Source organism: Orcinus orca, chromosome 6 (assembly GCF_937001465.1).
Source record: "Orcinus orca chromosome 6, mOrcOrc1.1, whole genome shotgun sequence".
NCBI lineage: Eukaryota > Metazoa > Chordata > Mammalia > Artiodactyla > Delphinidae > Orcinus > Orcinus orca.
The window spans coordinates 63,777,883-63,796,666 of record NC_064564.1 but is presented as its reverse complement, the minus strand read 5'-3'; the positions used below and the strand labels follow the sequence as shown (position 1 = coordinate 63,796,666).

Below are 18,784 nucleotides of genomic sequence, written 5' to 3'. Positions count from 1 at the left end.
TATCAAAGATAAGGTGACCATATGTGTGTGGGTTTATCTCTGGGCTTTCTATCCTGTTCCATTGATCTATCTTTCTGTTTTTGTGCCAGTACCATACTGTCTTGATAACTGTAGCTTTGTAGTATAGTCTGAAGTCAGGGAGCCTGATTCCTCCAGCTCCATTTTTCGTTCTCAAGATTGCTTTGGCTATTCGGGGTCTTTTGTGTTTCCATCCAAATTGTGAGACTTTTTGTTCTAGTTCTGTGAAAAATGCAAGTGGTAGTTTGATAGGGGTTGCATTGAATCTGTAGATTGCTTTGGGTAGTAGAGTCATTTTCACAATGTTGATTCTTCCAATCCAAGAACATGGTATATCTCTCCATCTATTTGTATCATCTTTAATTTCTTTCATCAGTGTCTTATAATTTTCTGCATCCAGGTCTTTTGTCTCCTTAGGTAGGTTTATTCCTAGATATTTTATTCTTTTTGTTGCAATGGTAAATGGGAGTGTTTTCTTGATTTCACTTTCAGATGTTTTATCATTAGTGTATAGGAATGCCAGAAATTTCTGTGCATTAATTTTGTATCCTGCTACTTTACCAAATTCATTGATTAGCTCTAGTAGTTTTCTGGTAGCATCTTTAGGATTCTCTATGTATAGTATCGTGTCATCTGCAAACAGTGACAGCTTTACTTCTTCTATTCCAATTTGGAATCCTTTTATTTCCTTTTCTTCTCTGATTGCTGTGGCTAAAACTTCCAAAACTATGTTGAATAAGAGTGGTGAGAGTGGGCAACCTTGTCTTGTTCCTGATCTTAGTGGAAATGCGTTCAGTTTTTCACCATTGAGGACGATGTTGGCTGTGGGTTTGTCATATATGGCCTTTATTATAGTGAGGAAAGTTCCCTCTATGCCTACTTTCTGCAGGGTTTTTATCATAAATGTGTGTTGAATTTTGTCGAAAGCTTTCTCTGCATCTATTGAGACGATCATATGGTTTTTCTCATTCAATTTGTTAATATGGTGTATCACGTTGATTGACTTGCGTATATTGAAGAATCCTTGCATTCCTGGAATAAGCCCCACTTGATCATGGTGTACGATCCGTTTAATGTGCTGTTGGATTCTGTTTGCTAGTATTTTGTTGAGGATTTTTGCATCTATGTTCATCAGTGATGTTGGCCTGTAGTTTTCTTTCTTTGTGACATCCTTGTCTGGTTTTGGTATCAGGGTGATGGTGGCCTCGTAGAATGAGTTTGGGAGTGTTCCTCCCTCTGCTATATTTTGGAAGAGTTTGAGAAGGATAGGTGATAGCTCTTCTCTAAATGTTTGATAGAATTCACCCGTGAAGCCATCTGGTCTTGGGCTTTTGTTCGTTGGAAGATTTTTAAGCACAGTTTCAATCTCAGTGCTTGTGATTGGTCTGTTCATATTTTCTATTTCTTCCTGATTCAGTCTTGGCAGGTTGTGCATTTCTAAGAATTTGTCCATTTCTTCCAGGTTGTCCATTTTATTGGCATAGAATTGCTTGTAGTAATCTCTCATGATTGTTTGTATTTCTGCAGTGTCAGTTGTTACTTCTCCTTTTTCATTTCTAATTCTATTGATTTGAGTCTTCTCTTTTTTTCTTGATGAGTCTGGCTAATGGTTTATCAATTTTGTTTATCTTCTCAAAGAACCAGCTTTTAGTTTTATTGATCTTTTCTATCGTTTCCTTCATTTCTTTTTCATTTATTTCTGATCTGATTTTTATGATTTCTTTCCTCTGCTAACCTTGGGGTTTTTTTGTTCTTCTTTCTCTAATTGCTTTAGGTGCAGGTTTAGGTTGTTTATTCGAGATGTTTCCTGTTTCTTAAGGTAGGATTGTATTGCTATAAACTTCCCTCTTAGAACTGCTTTTGCTGCATCCCATAGGTTTTGGGTCGTTGTGTCTCCATTGTCATTTGTTTCTAGGTATTTTTTGATTTCCTCTTTGATTTCTTCAGAGATCACTTCGTTATTAAGTAGTGTATTGTTTAGCCTCCATGTGTTTGTATTTTTTACAGTTCTTTTCCTGTAATTGATATCTAGTCTCATAGCGTTGTGGTCGGAAAAGATACTTGACACAATTTCAATTTTCTTAAATTTACCAAGGCTTGATTTGTGACCCAAGATATGATCTATCCTGGAGAATGTTCCATGAGCACTTGAGAACAATGTGTATTCTGTTGTTTTTGGATGGAATGTCCTATAAATATCAATTAAGTCCATCATATTTAATGTATCATTTAAAGCTTGTGTTTCCTTATTTATTTTCATTTTGGATGATCTGTCCATTGGTGAAAGTGGGGTGTTATGAATGTGTTACTGTCGATTTCCCCTTTTATGCCTGTTAGTATTTGTCTTATGTACTGAGGTGCTCCTATATTGGGTGCGTAAATATTTACAATTGTTATATCTTCTTCTTGGATCGATCCCTTGATCATTATATAGTGTCCTTCTTTGTCTCTTCTAATAGTCTTTATTTTAAAGTCTATTTTGTCTGATATGAGAATTGCTATTCCAGCTTTCTTTTGGTTTCCATTTGCATGGAATATCTTTTTCCATCCCCTTACTTTCAGTCTGTATGTGTCTCTAGGTCTGAAGTGGGTGTCTTGTAGACAGCATATATATGGGTCTTGTTTTTGTATCCATTCAGCCAGTCTGTGTCTTTTGGTGGGAGCAATTAGTCCATTTATATTTAAGGTAATTATCGATATGTATGTTCCTATTCCCATTTTCTTAATTGTTTTGGGTTTGTTGTTGTAGGTCTTTTCCTTTTCTTGTGTTTCTTGCCTAGAGAAGTTCCTTTAGCATTTGTTGTAAAGCTGGTTTGGTGGTGCTGAACTCGCTCAGCTTTTGCTTGTCTGTAAAGTTTTTAATTTCTCCATCAACTCTGAATGAGATCCTTGCTGGGTAGAGTAATTTTGGTTGTAGCTTTTTCTCTTTCATCACTTTAAATATGTCCTGCCAGTCCCTTCTGGCTTGTATAGTTTCTGCTGAAAGATCAGCTGTTAACCTTATGGGAATTCCCTTTTGTGTTATTTGTTGTTTTTCCCTTGCTGCTTTTAATATATTTTCTTTTTATTTAGTTTTTTGACAGTTTGATTAATATGTGTCTTGGCGTATTTCTCCTTGGGTTTATCCTGTATGGGACTCTCTGTGCTTCCTGGACTTGATTAACTATTTCCTTGCCCATATTAGGGAAGTTTTCAACTATAATCTCTTCAAATATTTTCTCAGTCCCTTTCTTTTTCTCTTCTTCTTCTGGAACCCCTATAATTAGAATATTGGTGCATTTAATGTTGTCCCAGAGGTCTCTGAGACTGTCCTCAGTTCTTTTCATTCTTTTTTCTTTATTCGGCTCTGCAGTAGTTATTTCCACTATTTTATCTTCCAGGTCACTTATCCGTTCTTCTGCCTCAGTTATTCTGCTATTGATCCCATCTAGAGTATTTTTACTTTCATTTATTGTGTTGTTCATTGTTGCTTGTTTTGTCTTTAGGTCTTCTAGGTCCTTGTTAAGTGTTTCTTGCATTTTGTCTATTCTATTTCCAAGATTTTGGATCATCTTTACTATCATTATTCTGAAGCCCTTTTCAGGTAGACTGCCTATTTCCTCTTCATTTGTTAGGTCTGGTGGGTTTTTATCTTGCTCCTTCATCTGCTTTGTGGTTTTTTTCTGTCTTCTCATTTTGCTTATCTTACTGTGTTTGGGGTCTCCTTTTTGCAGGCTGCAGGTTCGTAGTTCCCGTTGTTTTTGGTGTCTGTCCCCAGTGGCTAAGGTTGGTTCAGTGGGTTGTGTAGGTTTCCTGGTGGAGGGGACTAGTGCATGTGTTCTGATGGATGAAGCTGGATCTTGTCTTTTTGGTGGGCAGGTCCACGTCTGGTGGTGTGTTTTGGGGTGTCTGTGGCCTTATTATGATTTTAGGCAGCCTCTCTGCTAATGGGTGGGGTTGTGTTCCTGTCTTGCTCATTGTTTGGCATAGGATGTCCATCACTGTAGCTTGTTGGTTGTTGAGTGAAGCTGGGTGCTGGTGTTGAGATAGAGATCTCTGGGAGATTTTTGCCGTTTGATATTATGTGGAGCTGGGAGGTCTCTTGTGGACCAGTGTCCTGAAGCTGGCTCTCCCACCTCAGAGGTACAGCACTGACTCCTGGCTACAGCACCAAGAGCCTTTCATCCACATGTCTTTCGCGCCACCCTAGTTTCGAATCTCCCGCCCCTGCCCCTCAGGCTTGGTCCCCGTGGGAGCGATGTTTTCCATTTTTGCTTATTCACTGGAATATTTGTTCTTATGTGGTGATTGTAATCACTGTGTTCATTCATGGTGATTTTAGACATTTTTAATTGTTCTGTGTCAGGGATTCTTAACTTGTTTCATGGACTCTTTTGGCAGTTTTTGGTAAAGGCTATGGATAGTTCTTCAGAAAAGTATTTTAAAATATTAAAAATAAAATACATAGGATTACAGAGGAGACAATAATATTGAAGTACAGTTACTAAATTGTTTTAAAAATTAGTTTGTGACATGGTAACGTGTTTTTTTTCTTTTTATCAATGCATTAAATAACAAGATGCAGAAATCTATAGTTACCTGGTGTCTGAATGATTACGAGCATCAGTGTTTTGAAACTGTGGCTTTGAAGATGAAGGGGAGGTCAGGGCGGTTGAGGACCTTCATGCCTCATGGTCCCTATTATCTGGGTGAAGGAATAGGCTCAGTTGTCTTTAGAATGTGCGGATTTGGGCTTGGGTTCAAGAGTGGTAAGGTTTGGGAACAGATGGGGCAGCCTTGCTTAGCTCTGACTATGTCCTAGGGTCTGAGAAACCTTTTATAGATGTTATTTCTTTGAACCCTGAGAACAGCTTCATGAGGAGTAGTTGCTGTTGTCATCTTTACTTGACCAGTGAAGCAGCTAAGCTTGGAAAGATTACCCACAAATAGATCATTGAAAAAAATATTGGCCATTTACTCGTCCTCAGAGGAAGTCCACCTAAATAATCCAGAAGCAATATCCTGGTTAGTAAATCAATGCAAGGCCACAGTGGGGGCAGGGTTAGGGTTCAATCCTAATCCTTTGACCAGAGCCTGTTTTATCGCCTTTTGTCCATTCCCTCAGCTGGGAAAGATAAAAGGACTTCTCGGTGACCCTAAGGGCCACTTGAGATTGAAACCCCACATTTGTCTAATCTAGAAGACAAATCCCCAAACTCACTGTTAGGTGATTGTTCCTCCAGAAGCAGGAGGAGGGATGGGCTGTGGACTGGACAGTGTTCACACAGGGGGCTTTACCCTGACCTGGCTCTTCTCAGGGCCACAGTTTTCCCCAACGGAGAGGGAGAGGGTCTTCCTCTGAAAGGCCACCTGTGACACGTCTGCTAATGTTGACCTAATAGCTTTTCATCACTGCTTCCTCAGTTTTATTTGGAGACATGGTGCTGGGGTATTTAAACTTAAGCATAAATTTTCGCAGTGTGGTCTGCTGCTGGTATAATTGAAAGACAAGAGGCAAAGAGGTTGCAGCAGGCCACAGAGAGAACCATTCATGGGTGACAGTTTCTCACAAGAGTCAGATGTATTCAGGGGCCTTGGGGCAGCTTCTGGTGTTTAGAGCAGGAAGTACACCCCAACATCTCGGTTTGTGTAGTGATCAAAAAAAAATCATGAGATCTCTTTATTTTTCCTTTTTCCAAACATTCATATAAGTACCATTCACCAAGATAAATATATGTAGCAGGAGTGTACATAAATGTTCATTTAAACTGTTAAAAAGTGCCTATGGGAAGTCAGATAAGAGAGGCGGTTGAAACTTGGCTTGTGGGAGCCAGTTCCTTCTCTGCAGATTAGAGATGCCTTTACTGTTTCCTCTCAGACTCGACCAGTGAACGCAATTTCAGTAAATATACAGAAAACAGGCATTTCAGAAACATACACTCCTCTCTAAAAAAAACCTTGAACAAAATAACCCGGCAACCTTTATAGTGTTGGATGTTTGCACTGTCTCAAAACAAATATTGCTAAGGATAATTAGTCTTTGTCTTTGATTTATTGTTTTTTTGTCAGATATCTTAAGGCCTTTAGGCTTGAGGCCAGAAATAAATAGAAAATGTGTCCTAGTCCTTGATCTGATAATGCCAATAGCAAGTCGTATCAGATATTCATAATAAATAAAGATTTTTTTTTTTGCCTGTCCTTGGAACAGCAGGAAGCTTGTAAGCCAGCCTCCCTAAACTGTGACAAACAGGAAAATTGTGTTTCTTTTTAGATTTAACAGAGAATTAAATGATTAAAATGCTATCATTTCCAGCATTAATTCAGAGCAATCTATAAAAATTCTTCTAAGTTATAAGTAACCTCACAAATTTGTGTCAATTTTTGTAGGTTAGAGAGCACATGTCAGTGTGCTGGACCTCGTTGTATCAGAAAGGACAGAGTGCCTTTTTTTTTTTTTTAAGTAAGTATATAATTCAGTAATTCTGGGTTCAATTAAATGCTTTATTCAAGGAGAGTAAGAATTTCTGTTTGATTTCTTGTAAACAGTAATTTCAAAAAATGAAATTTCCTCTAGGAAACAGGTGCTCTTTAATATTAACATAAAAAGAAATAAAAGTGCAAATAAAAAGTACTTACAAAATGTTTATTTTGTGGTTTAGGAGGCTTGCTTTCCCCACCCATCAGCTGAAAGATGTTTAGTGACACTTAATAAGTACTCGGAATAAGATTTGTTCTAAAGCTCTCTGTATGCTATAGTTGTATGCCCCCTTTGCCCTTTAAATCTGAAATAAACTTGAAATGAAGTATAGAACCCAAACAGGCTGTTAGAGAAGTAGAAATGATAAGTGATTGATTTTTCTCAGCATAGATAACATTGCCTATTTCGTGATTCAGCAAATGCTGCCTTATACCATCAGTGAAGTGCCTCTTTGAACATGAGATTGTGATGTTGCCTTTAATATTTAATTTAATTGCAAATGCTGCTTATATGTCTGGCTTTTCTGCATAGCCCAGGTAGTAATTGCAGAGGGGAAGCTCTGTTTTCTGCTGAGGGGGTGTCAGGAAGAAGGGCAGGAGACGTTCAGGGGCTAGCGTGCTGCCCCCATGACTTCTCACCATTTCTGTTTATTCAGGCCATGTCATTTTGGCTGTTTCTGTGACTATCCTTTGTGCCTGTGCTGAGCTGGATTCAAAACCAGGTCTGTCTGACTTCCCAGTCCATGCTTCTAATAACTGTGAAATACTATCCACGTAGGGAAGACAGGGGAGTGTGGTGTTTGGTCAGGGCACTCCCCAGATATTTAGTTTGCACACATGCCAGGTGCCTTCGATAACAAGACGAGTAGAATTTGTCCAAACCCTCAAAGAGCAAAAGATGGATGAGCAAAGAGACATGCCTGGGCAACAGGCATTCTTAGCCCAAGGTTGTTGAGATTTTCTGGGCTGCCCTGGAGACTTGCTTGGTTGCTGAAGCCACTCAGAAACCTCTTAGCTTTGTTACATCCATCTAGAATGTCCTCCCTCCCTCCCTCCTCATGCCTCTGCATGTGGACTGGCTGAAACCTGCTAGTCCTTCAAGGTGAACTCAAAGGCAGCCCACTCTCGCTGGCTTCCCCAGTTCTCTAAAACCTGCTAGACAGCTTCCCTGAGCCACGCGGGGGACCCCGTGTCCCTGCCGTCGCTGCAGGCTCAGCCATCATGCAGCACGTCCCCAGCACCCTGTAAGGCAGCATAGGACCTGGTGTAGAAGCATTGCACATAGCCTCTGAACACCAAGAAGTTAATTACAGGGAACTTCTGACTTTGGAGAAGCCCCCTTTTTACTTTATTATGAGTTCCCGGGATCCAGTCTCTGTGGAACTGACCCAGAAGTGCCTGGACTTGGTGACTCATGGCCCTCAGTTCAGAGCGGTGCACGGGTCACCTGCCTGAGCAATCCTGCCACCTGGCCTGAGCCGTCCAAGCAGAATCGCACCTCCTTCCTCGTCCTGTGTTGGTGTCCCTCGGGTGGCTGTCATGAAGTTCCTTCTTTGTTGCCCCTCTTTCTCACTTGAAGAGTGGTGAAGAGCAGGGGCGCAGATGGGCAACTGCTCAGGTGCACATGCTGGCTTCACCTTTGTTCTGCTGGTCCATCCCCATCTCCTTCCAAATCCGTAGCCCTTCATCTTGCTTATCGTGATGACCATGGCAACACTTTTGTCACAGCTCTTTTTGTTTGCCAAATTAAGCTTCTTGAATAAATGGATGGCATCTTTTTGTGTCTCCTTTTGCATTTTTCAAAATGCCTTTCATGTAGAAGATATTTAATAAATATTGAGATAGCTGAAAGAATGAATTGACGTGTTATATATAATAAGGAAACGATCCTTCATGTGGTCAATGGATATTTATTGAGCACCTGCTGTGTGCAGTCAGTGTTCTAGTACTGGTATTAAAAGGTGCTTCCAGAGGATTCCTATTTGGTGATCTTCCTGGTGGTGTTTCTGCTGATCCAAAATTAAAAAAAAAAAAAAAGTGTGACTGGGCTGTTGACATAATGCTTTTCAAGAGTCATTTGTTAATTTGTCAGTTTGTGTATGAACTGCCATGGCCTTTCCAGTTCTAGAATCCTTTTGTGATTCTTGTTTAATATTTCTCAGGGCCAACAAAGCCTCCTTTGCTTGTTTTGAATAAGTGCAGCCTTCTGGCTGATCACCACCACCTCTGCCCGTTTTTCTGTCTCTGTCTCTTGGCCTGGCTGAGCTCATTCCTCTGCCCTTTCCTCTTTAGCCTGCTGCTTGACTTTTTCTTAGCTTCTCACCTTTTGTGGGGTGAATCTCACTAAACAAAAAGCAATGAGATAAATGGCTTCTGATACATATCATAAATAATGATTTAATTCCACACACTTGACACCGTGAGCCATTTATTTTAATGCTCTGAACTTGAAGGGTAGAAATAACTTTTCTTGATGGGGGTGTGGAGCGACAGAGTGCTCACCATGTTACGAGCTGATGCACAAGTATTCAGAATTGAGTTTTCCTGTATCATTTCATGACATCTGCCATTTGTAATATGCTTAGACCACTGAGATCAGAACAATTCTGTCTGGCCCGAGTGGTGTGAGACTGCATATTAATTGCTGCCCCTTACTATAGCAGCCCATACCCTGCAGTGTGAGTTCACCGTGGACACCTCGGTTTTCAACCTTCCCTTCTCCCTTCCTCCCCAGCTGCTCTTTAGCTCTCTGGGTAAACTGATTTCTCTCGGTATCAATCTACTCCTCTCTCTGCTCCTTCTGAATCTTGCTCTCACATGACAGCTCTCGTGTTCTGCTTTTCCTTCTGCCTAAGTTGTTTACATGTCTGTTTCCTCCCCTGGACTGTAAGCTCCTTGCTGTAGATCTTAGACTGCATCATACAGCGTTCCCCCAGTGTTGGCCATTATTGGCACGTGAGTGACTGAGTTAATGAATATTTATGAGCAGAACATAAATTTTACAGGTAGAATAATAAAAAAAAAGGTTTCTCTTTTAAAACCTATATTTAAGGATGTAGAGCAAAATCAAAGTTTCAACCTCAGTCCTCTGACTTGCCTGCAACAATAGTGACATCCATTGAGTCCAACAGTATTCCCTGTTGGAGCTGGAAACGTCAGCTTGCCATGGAGTACCTGGAAAAAACGTCTTTGGAGAGCAAAAGGAAAAAGGAATTAGGTAATATCAGCTTGTTACTTGTCTGATAAGGAAATACTAATTAAAATAAAAGTATTTGTGCCTGTTTTGAAATTATCAGCTTATTTATGGAAGAGAAAAGAATCATAAAATTGGCAAAACAACAATAAAATCATACTACAAATCATATTAAAAGAAAAAGAAGGGAAGGGGATGTGCTTTGAACCTGTAACTGCTTCACAGCTCATCATTTCTTGATGCCCTTTGCCAGGCTGTGTGCTCAAGGAATCTAATGGTACACAAAGCCTCATTGCCAGATACTTCATTAAATCCTCAACCCATTAGGAGCTTTAATGGCCTATGCCATTGGAATAAGTATGGAAATCCAGTCCCCCAAGAAAGTACAGTGATCTATAAATCATACTTGCCTGAGGATTCTCTCAGCCCTTGACACAGAAGAATAGATGAAAAAACATTGTACTTCCTGAATTGCCTTATACTAGAGCCTCTCAGAATAATCCACACCCTTTAACACTTTAACCCACCAGCCCAGTGGTTCTCAAAGTGTGATCCCTGGATCAACAGCATCAGCATTACTGACAACTTGTCAGAAATGCAAATTCAACAGCCCCAGCCCAGACACACTGAAATTCTGGGGGTGGCGCCTGCAACCTGTGCTTGAAGCAGGCCTCCCAGTGATTCTGAAGCCCTCTAACATCTCTGGTGGCATAGTTACGTGTGGAGTCTTTTTTCACTGTTGAGGAAACAGGCGAGCAGGTCTATAGCTTGACCAAAATATACTTGCCTGGATTCAGTTTAGTTCAACAAACATTGAGCAGCTGTTTTGTCCCAGGCATCCTTACTACAAAACCATAAAGGTGAATGACACCTTAAAGTCACTCTCCAGTGTCATCTGTGTCAGCATTTTCCTGCTCTGCTGTGTTGGTCTCCCTGGATATCAGCCCTCCTCAACTTTGTTCTGAAGTACCCCAAGTGATGGCTCTCTAGGCTGCCTCATTTGACTTCTCAAACCTCCTTTATTTATCGTCTTCCAGAAATTGGTTCCTTATCCCTTTCCCAGTGGGTCACTGGCATCTCAAACAGGAACTGCAGGAAGAATGGCCCTGTCTTTCTGAACTTTCTGTGCTTTTAAGCGCCCAACAGTCTTACTGTTCACACATTCCTTTCAGTCCTCGTCCCTCTAGAAATTGGTCACCTCAACCCTCATCTATTTCAAAACTAAAGCAGCTACTAAAGAGGTTCTTTCCCACAGCACACAGACTGACCAGCCCTGGCCTTGAGTGAGTAGCTCTATTTAAAGGAAGATATAGAATTTCTGTCAACAAAGAATAACAGGAGTGAAAAACACTTAACATTTACCTTCCTCCTAATAGCCACTTCCCTAGTCCAAGTCGTCATCATCCTTTGCCTCAGTATTCCTGTGGCTTCCTAACAGTTTCATTTCCCACCAGTCTGCTCTTTATCCACCTTGCTGCTAGAGTGATCTTACTTAAATACTGATTCCATCATTTCACAGCTCACTATCTTCAAATACGTGCCCATGGCCTATAGCTGGGGTCAGCACACTAGGGCACATGCTTGTTGTTGTAAATAAAGTTTTATTGGAACACAGCCATGCCCATCATTTGTGAATTATCTGTAGCAGCTTTTACGCTACAGTTGACCCTTGAGAAACATGGGTCCGTTTATCTGTGGATTTTTTTTTCAATAAATATATTGGAAATTCTTTTGGAGATTCGTGGCAATTTGAAAAACTTGCAGATGAACCATGTAGTTTAGAAATACGGAAAAAATTAAGAAAATGTTAGGTATGTCATGAATGCATAAACTATATGTAGATACTAGTCTATTTTATCATTTTCTACCATAAAATATACACAGATCTATTATAAAAAGTTAAAATTTATCAAAAGTTACACACACAAACACAGACCACACACGGTGCCACCCATTACATTAGGCTACCATAGAGCAGTCATATTACTGCTTCTTCATTATTAATGCATGAATCATTATACCTGTAAATAAATATGAATTTTTTAACATTATCTTTTCATTTTTGATGCCTACTGTTAGCAATATGTTTAACATCTACCGTTTTTCATATCATATAAGACAATATTGATGTAGATACTGACAGACAATTCATCTTGTAAACAGATGACATACACTTAGGCATGGATAAATATAGTACAGTACTGTAGATGTATTTTATCTTCTTTGATTTTTTAAATAACATTTTCTTTTCTCTAGTTTACTTTATTGTAAGAATAGCGTGTATAATACATATGACATACAAAATACGTGTTCATCGACTGTTTATGTTACGGGTGAGGCTTCTGGTCAGCAGTAGGCTCTTAGTAATTAAGTTTGGGGGAGTCAAAAGTTACATGATTTTTGACTGCGCAGGGGTTGGGGTTGGTGTCCCTAAGCCCCACATTGTTCAATTCAACTATACAATGTAGAGTTGAGTACTTGCAACTGGCACTGTATGGCTCACAAGCCTAAAATATTTATCTGGCATTTTAAGAAAACTTCTGCTACCCTTGGTCTATAAGATAAAATTTAGTCTGTTTACAGTTAACTTACTGATATGTTTGGGTTTAGTTCTACCAATTTATAACGTGCTTTTTCCTTTGCTGCCACCTGTTCTATGTTTCTGTTTCTTTCCTTTCATGTCTATGTTTGAATTTATTATTTTTCCTTATTCTATTTGTTTTCACACTATTAGTGAATTGGTACTTTTACCCTTTTCCCAGACAATTCAAGAACATTTAGAACATTTAAAACTTCACTTTTACTACTTCTTCCTTATATGCTACAATTGTCATCTATTCAAATTCTCTCTCTGTTTTCAAACCCGGAAGACATTACTGTTATTGTTCATACAGTCCATATTCATTTAGATTTATCCACATATTTAGCATTTTGGTTACTCTTTACTTCTTCATTGCATACTTCTGATCCTTGAATGTGAAAAAGAAAAAATAATCTTTATGTTTGCTCTCACATTTGAATGAAAATTAGGCTGGATGTAGACCAAATTTAATTTTCCTCTATAAATTGGAAGACTGTTTCATTGTCTTTTAGCACCCACTATTGCAGATTAGAGATCTGACAGTAATCTGATTGTTCTCTTTTATTCTTTGGAAGATTTTGGGATTTTCTCTTTTTATTTGGAAATATAACATGTATCTAAGATGTGTTTAGGTGATTAAAAAAAAAAAATTAACCCTACTTGTTGGGCCTTTTTCAGGTCTGGAAAATTTCTGTTATTTTCTCTTTTTCTATTCATCTAGAATGCCTTTTTTTTTTTTTTTTTTTTTTTTTTTTTTTTTCTTCCAGTACACGGGCCTCTCACTGCCGTTGCCTCTCCCATTTAGGAGCACAGGCTCCAGACGAGCAGGCTCAGCGGCCATGGCTCACGGGCCCAACCGCTCCGCGGCATGTGGGATCTTCCCAGACCAGGGCACGAACCCATGTCCCCTGCATCGGCAGGCGGACTCTCAACCACTGCGCCACCAGGGAAGCCCTAGAATGCCTTTTAGAGAGATAATAGAACATCTGGATCTCTTTTCAATACTGCTTAGCATTTGTGTTCCATTTTCCTTCTTTTTTGATCTTTTCTTCTGTGTTCTGTACAATCTCTGGGCTCCATCTTCCAGTTGCTAATTTGATCTTCAGTGGGATCCTTTTCAGAATTCAGCACATCTTAATTTTTTTTTCTTTGCAATAATATTTTTAATTTTAGAACTGGTGGTTGTTACTGTTTGTGTTTTTCAATTGATGGGATCTGTTTGGGAATCTCTATCATAACACGTGCTGCATCTCTTTTAAACTCGTCTTCTGTTTCCCCTTACCTGATTCCTTAGGCCAGCTATTCTTCTATTTATTAATTATAGTATATCTTGTTCATGGCATTGTTTTCCTTCAAGTGTTTGTGATTTTTAAAGTATATGATTGTATTTTATCTTGGGTGCACTATTTTTTTCCTTAGCCCAAACGAGAATTCACTTGTCCTATTGGCAAATGATAGGTCAGGTCACAGGACTCGGATTCAGATCGGATCAGATTACTTCACCTGCTGATGAAGAGTGGGGGCAGGTGGGCCATGGGGCTGGCCTGACAGTGGGTCCCTTGTCTTTTAATTATTTGCTTCCACTCTTGACATTGGCCTTGCCAGAACTGCCTCCTCAGAGAAACCTACTAATAGTTTGTTGCTGGGGCTCTCGTCCCTGAAATTAAGTGCTCTCTTTTTTGTTAGTCAGTGCTGTTATGGTTTCATTATTTTTCCTATCTCTATTTATTTAGGGTTTGGGGCTGGTGGATTTGTAGCAGGGGCTGAGGCCACCATCTTGATCCAGTCAGTTCATTACATTTCTTTAAAGCCTTCTTCCCTGTGTTACCCCCAAGCATACCTGATTGCACTGGTCATTCTAGTTTCGTATAGCATTTTGTTTCTACTTTTTTCCTAGTACTTAATTCTATTGTAACATTCTAGGAAGTGGCTTATATGTCCTAATCTTTGCCCTATTGAATTAAATTCCGCAGCCCAGCAGTATAGGTGTTAAATTGCCATAGTTGCTTTAGCCAGGGTAGAGAACTATTGGTTTAGTAGCAAGCAAGTGAAACTGGGGTTTGGAAGTACTATGTAGACTGTAATACAGCATATGGAATGGCTCCCCTACTAAGTTTTGTGGAATTCTCCATCTCTGCAAGAACCTATTAGATGTTTAAGCCAAACTTCTCAACTCTGTGAATAAACATCTTACAAAGCATTGCATTACAAGAGTCTTCAGGTTGACTTTCTAAGGATACTGGTTTTATCCTTAGAAATGGCTACCTCTGGTCTTCCTGGGAAAGGAGGCACTTCCCTTACTAGATTCCAAGGAGTGAGTTATTAGTAGGCTTAAATGTATTCTCTCTGTCTCCTTCCCTCTTTCTGGAGAACTTCTGTTTATTGAGGAAGTTAATGGTAGAAGAGGCTGGGAGTTACCAGTTCATTAATTAGCTAAGTCATCGTACTCTTTCTTACTCTTAATCCTATTTAATTGGTAAAATAGGAAACAATTTCTCCTTTCATACATCTGTCAATATCTGAACTTATTCAAACACTGACCTCTTTGTGGTGTGATTAGGCTCTTAAAAGATTATCTGATTATGCCTGGGGTTCCTGATATGAGGTCTTTCTATTATATCTGTCATCATATTTCAAATGGTTGGAATTGACAAAAAGATACTGGTAAACCAAGAATTACCAGGAATGTATTGAAACTGATACCAAGAATTGCCAAAGAGATATCAAGATGTTAAATAATGCTTTTGTTCGTATTGTAATGGGTCTTTTTTCAGTTCTATGGGAAGGTGAATCAAAATGGCATGAAATAAAAGACTGCAAGACTGGTTAGGAGGCCACTACTACACTGGGCAAGACAACATGGACAGAGATGGTGAAAGTTGGTATAGATGGGTAGGTGAGATCAGAGTAAGATTAAGGTGCAGAATCTATTAAGGTGCAGACTGCAGATGCTGATCAGATGTGAAGGCAAAGAAGAGTTAGAAGTTTTGTCCACATTGATTCTTACAGGTCTGTTGATAAAACATTACAGTCCTCAAAAGGCATTGAGTATAAGTACCTTTTTTGTCCCAGGAAGGAAAATGTACCTATAAAAGAAGAATATTTGCATCATCATTTGATCAGATTGCAGACTTACTTTATCCTTAGGAATGAAACGTTGAGCTTTTTGATCACTCTGTTTCTTCTGCTTTCTGAACCTGACCCTGTGTTGTTCTACAACTATTTTTCCCTAACCTTCAAGTATTAGTTCACAAATCTTGCATTTAGTGAAGCTGTTTGATTTTTTCCCATCTCTCATAACAAATGTACTGATAATGTTTAGGGCTAATTGTATGCAATTTAACTTTCATATTGTGGTAATTATTATTGCAGTTTTTATTTCCATTCTTTCTTCCCCAGGCATAGTCAGCTATAGATATTCAACAAAATTATGCCCTTTGGGGTGATTTTCCATTTCCTCACTTTGGAAGGCATATTTTTGTTTCAGTCATGAAGGGTTCAGATTTGGATTATTAAACACTTGAGCCTGCAGTTTCCACATTGGACCATTTAACACTTTACGTTTCCTTGTAAATGGAAACGTGAGCCCAGCTGTGTGCTCTTTGGGTTTTTTTTTTTTTTTTTTGCGGTACGTGGGCCTCTCACTGTTGTGGCCTCGCTGGTTGCGGAGTACAGGCTCCAGACGCGCAGGCTCAGCGGCCATGGCTCACAGTCCCAGCCGCTCCACAGCACATGGGATCCTCCCGGACCAGGGAATGAACCCGTGTCCCCTGCATCGGCAGGCGGACTCTCAACCACTGCGCCACCAGGGAAGCCCCTCTTTGGGTATTTCTGAAGACCTCGTCTAACTTAGGAGAGTATGAACCTGTCTGTCAAACCCATAGTCTATCTCTTGATGTACAGAAAGGCCTAGCATGCAGAAGGTAAAAGAGAAGAAGCTTCAGCATTCATGGGTGCTTTACAGGAGCACCTGGGGGGCCTCTTCCTCAGCTCTGTGCCTGGAGAAGCATGTGCAAAAGGGCTTGGCTTTCCTTACCACAAGGAGTATTTCAGCATGTGTCTGGTAGTATGCGGCTGTAGCTGTGTGTTTCCTTGAAGGTACGCAGCTTATGTTGTCACAGTCACTCTCACCATTAGGGGCCCTGGAGGTCAGGCCTTGATGTAATCAGTTTTTTTACTCTCTAATAGCTATTATGCTGTGAAGTGTGGAAATTGGCTGAGTTAACCGAGTTTGAATTGATGCTCTTCTTTGTTTTAACCCTCCAGAAATGCATGTTCTGCAGGCACCGGGTTAAGAAGGTCTCTGGAGCCTGCATCCAGTGTTCCTATGGCCGATGCCCAGCCTCATTCCACGTCACGTGTGCTCATGCTGCTGGGGTGCTGATGGAGCCTGACGATTGGCCATATGTGGTGAACATCACGTGCTTTCGACATAAAGTCAACCCAAATGTGGTAAGGCCTGCTCTCCCTTTACCGATGCCAAGACTGCATATGAATCCCTTCCTGCACACCTCCCAGGGCTAGCATGTTCTACTCTGTAATGTTACTCATTGATGATGTGTCTAGACTGTGAGTTTCTTGAGGGCAGGTATTATACATTATTATTTACTAGTATTTGCCCAAGACCCATCAGTGTCTGGCACATGCTAGATGCAATAAATATTTATTGAGTTGAATGAGTGAATGAACAGATGAATGGATAAAACTCTTTATGCCTGTTCTGGTTTGGGGTTTGTCTACAGGGCTGCTGAGTATGCTTGTACAGGTTGTGTCCTGCACATCTCTGGGATGAGGGGGAGAGCATTTCTGGGAAGAGACTGATGTGAAAGCGTCTCCTGAGATCCTGCAGTGTTTAATCCAGACACCTGTACACTCTGGCCTTAGGGGTTTATTTAATCCCTTCTAGAGAAAACAAAGAGCAGCAACACAGTAAAGGGAGGGAGAGGGTGATCACAAATGTTTGGGGACTTGCTGTCTGAGATGGGATAAGTTAGGGGCAGCATAGAGGCCGGAGGAGTGAGGACAAGCTCAGAAAAGCAGAAATGCAGAAGAGAAGTTCAGAGGGCAGCGTTTTCTGCCTTTTCCATTTCACTCAGGACTGAACCTATTTCTGGGAAAAGAGCGTTTGCAACTAACATGAGAATTTAATTGTAATTCCGTTTACCTGTCCTTGGTGAATGGAGTCTTTCCTCTGTTTCAAAGGCTTAGAATCATTAAGACAGTACAGAGGTAGTTGCTATGCCTTTGTTAGCTTTCTTGTTCACCATCGTTGGTTTTGGCTGCCAGTGAGGACTCTAAAGCATCCTATCGACCCTCAGCTTTGCTAACGTGCTGCCCCTTGTTATCCCTGGGAAGCTTGGCCACAGAGTATTTGCAGACTAACATGCTTGTCCCATGTCTCTAATCACGTCCTGTGAGCAGCCTGCCAAGTCGTCGGTATGGGCTTGGGGAGCCATGACGCATACACACCAGATCTCTCGGCTTTTTGATGATTCTGGCAACTTCCATCGGTGTCTTGAGAGATGCTTGATGTTTGTGGGTTGGAACTCTGTGTGGATGCACGCGAATGTGCAAATGTAGAAAATGACATCACCAACTGTCACATCTATTTTAAAGTCATTTTCCATACTTTTCCATTGTTTTAGGTCTCAAGTTACATATTCATTCGTGCTTTTTCCTTAGTTTCTTGAGTTGATGGGCCCTTGCTAAGAATAGTATATGTACTCAGCAGAAAACACTTTAGCAGCTTAAAAAAATTACACTAATAACACATTGCGTTATGTGGCGCTTTGCCATTTACAGTGAAGTCACTAGCATTACCTCATTAGATGACACATGTGAATACATTTTGAGATGTGAACCAGGTCATGGCCTCTGGAGTCAGAGTTGTTGGTGTTCACACTTAGATTCTGCCAGTAACACATGTGCAGTCTTGTGCAAGTTCTTCTCTCTGAGTCTCAGCTTCCTTGTCTACAATGGCATGCCTACCTTACCATGTGGTTTTCAATCCACCGGACACTGTAAGCCCTCAGAAAATGAAAGTTGTACTACTGCTTTCTCGTTTTGCTACGTCTGCTGCTGTTGCTGCTACAATCCTACATGAACTGGGCCACATGAGTAATATTATCCCTGCTTCAAGGATAAGAAGCTCAAGTTCAGAGAGGTTCAGTTTTTTGCCCAAATAGATTCAGTTAATGAGCGACAGGTGCTGGAATGTAAATGTCTTTTCAGCCCCTACTGTACTATTTGTTGAATTCCAAACCCCAAACCCCCAGTGGTGCTAGAGGTGTTCATCTAAAGCTTTGCTTGGGATCATACATTCCCCTTTTAATATTCCAGAGCTCTGTGGTTACTGATGATTATATTGAAGTTGCTATTAAAGAGATCCAGGTGTTCAATCAGGACCTCATTCCTCTTAACTCTGATGTGTGGCTCAGTCAGGTCTATGTTACCAATGTGTTTCATAAATGATGATGAAAAGGAAAATATTTGACTTTGAGGTGATTTAGAAACTGCTGTCCCCTACAGATTACTTT

At 40.3% G+C, this 18,784-nt stretch overlaps 1 protein-coding gene across 3 annotated transcripts in view; it reads left to right on the top strand.

The window, feature by feature from the left end:
* Nucleotides 1–18,784, top strand: part of KDM4C (lysine demethylase 4C) — a 404,294-nt gene that overhangs the window by 304,858 nt on the left and 80,652 nt on the right. For all 3 annotated transcript variants that reach the window (XM_004279122.3, XM_049711313.1, XM_033404418.2), the window contains one exon: nt 16,515–16,700. In XM_004279122.3, coding sequence (XP_004279170.1) covers nt 16,515–16,700 — 186 coding nt within the window. The remainder of the gene's footprint in view (nt 1–16,514; nt 16,701–18,784) is intronic.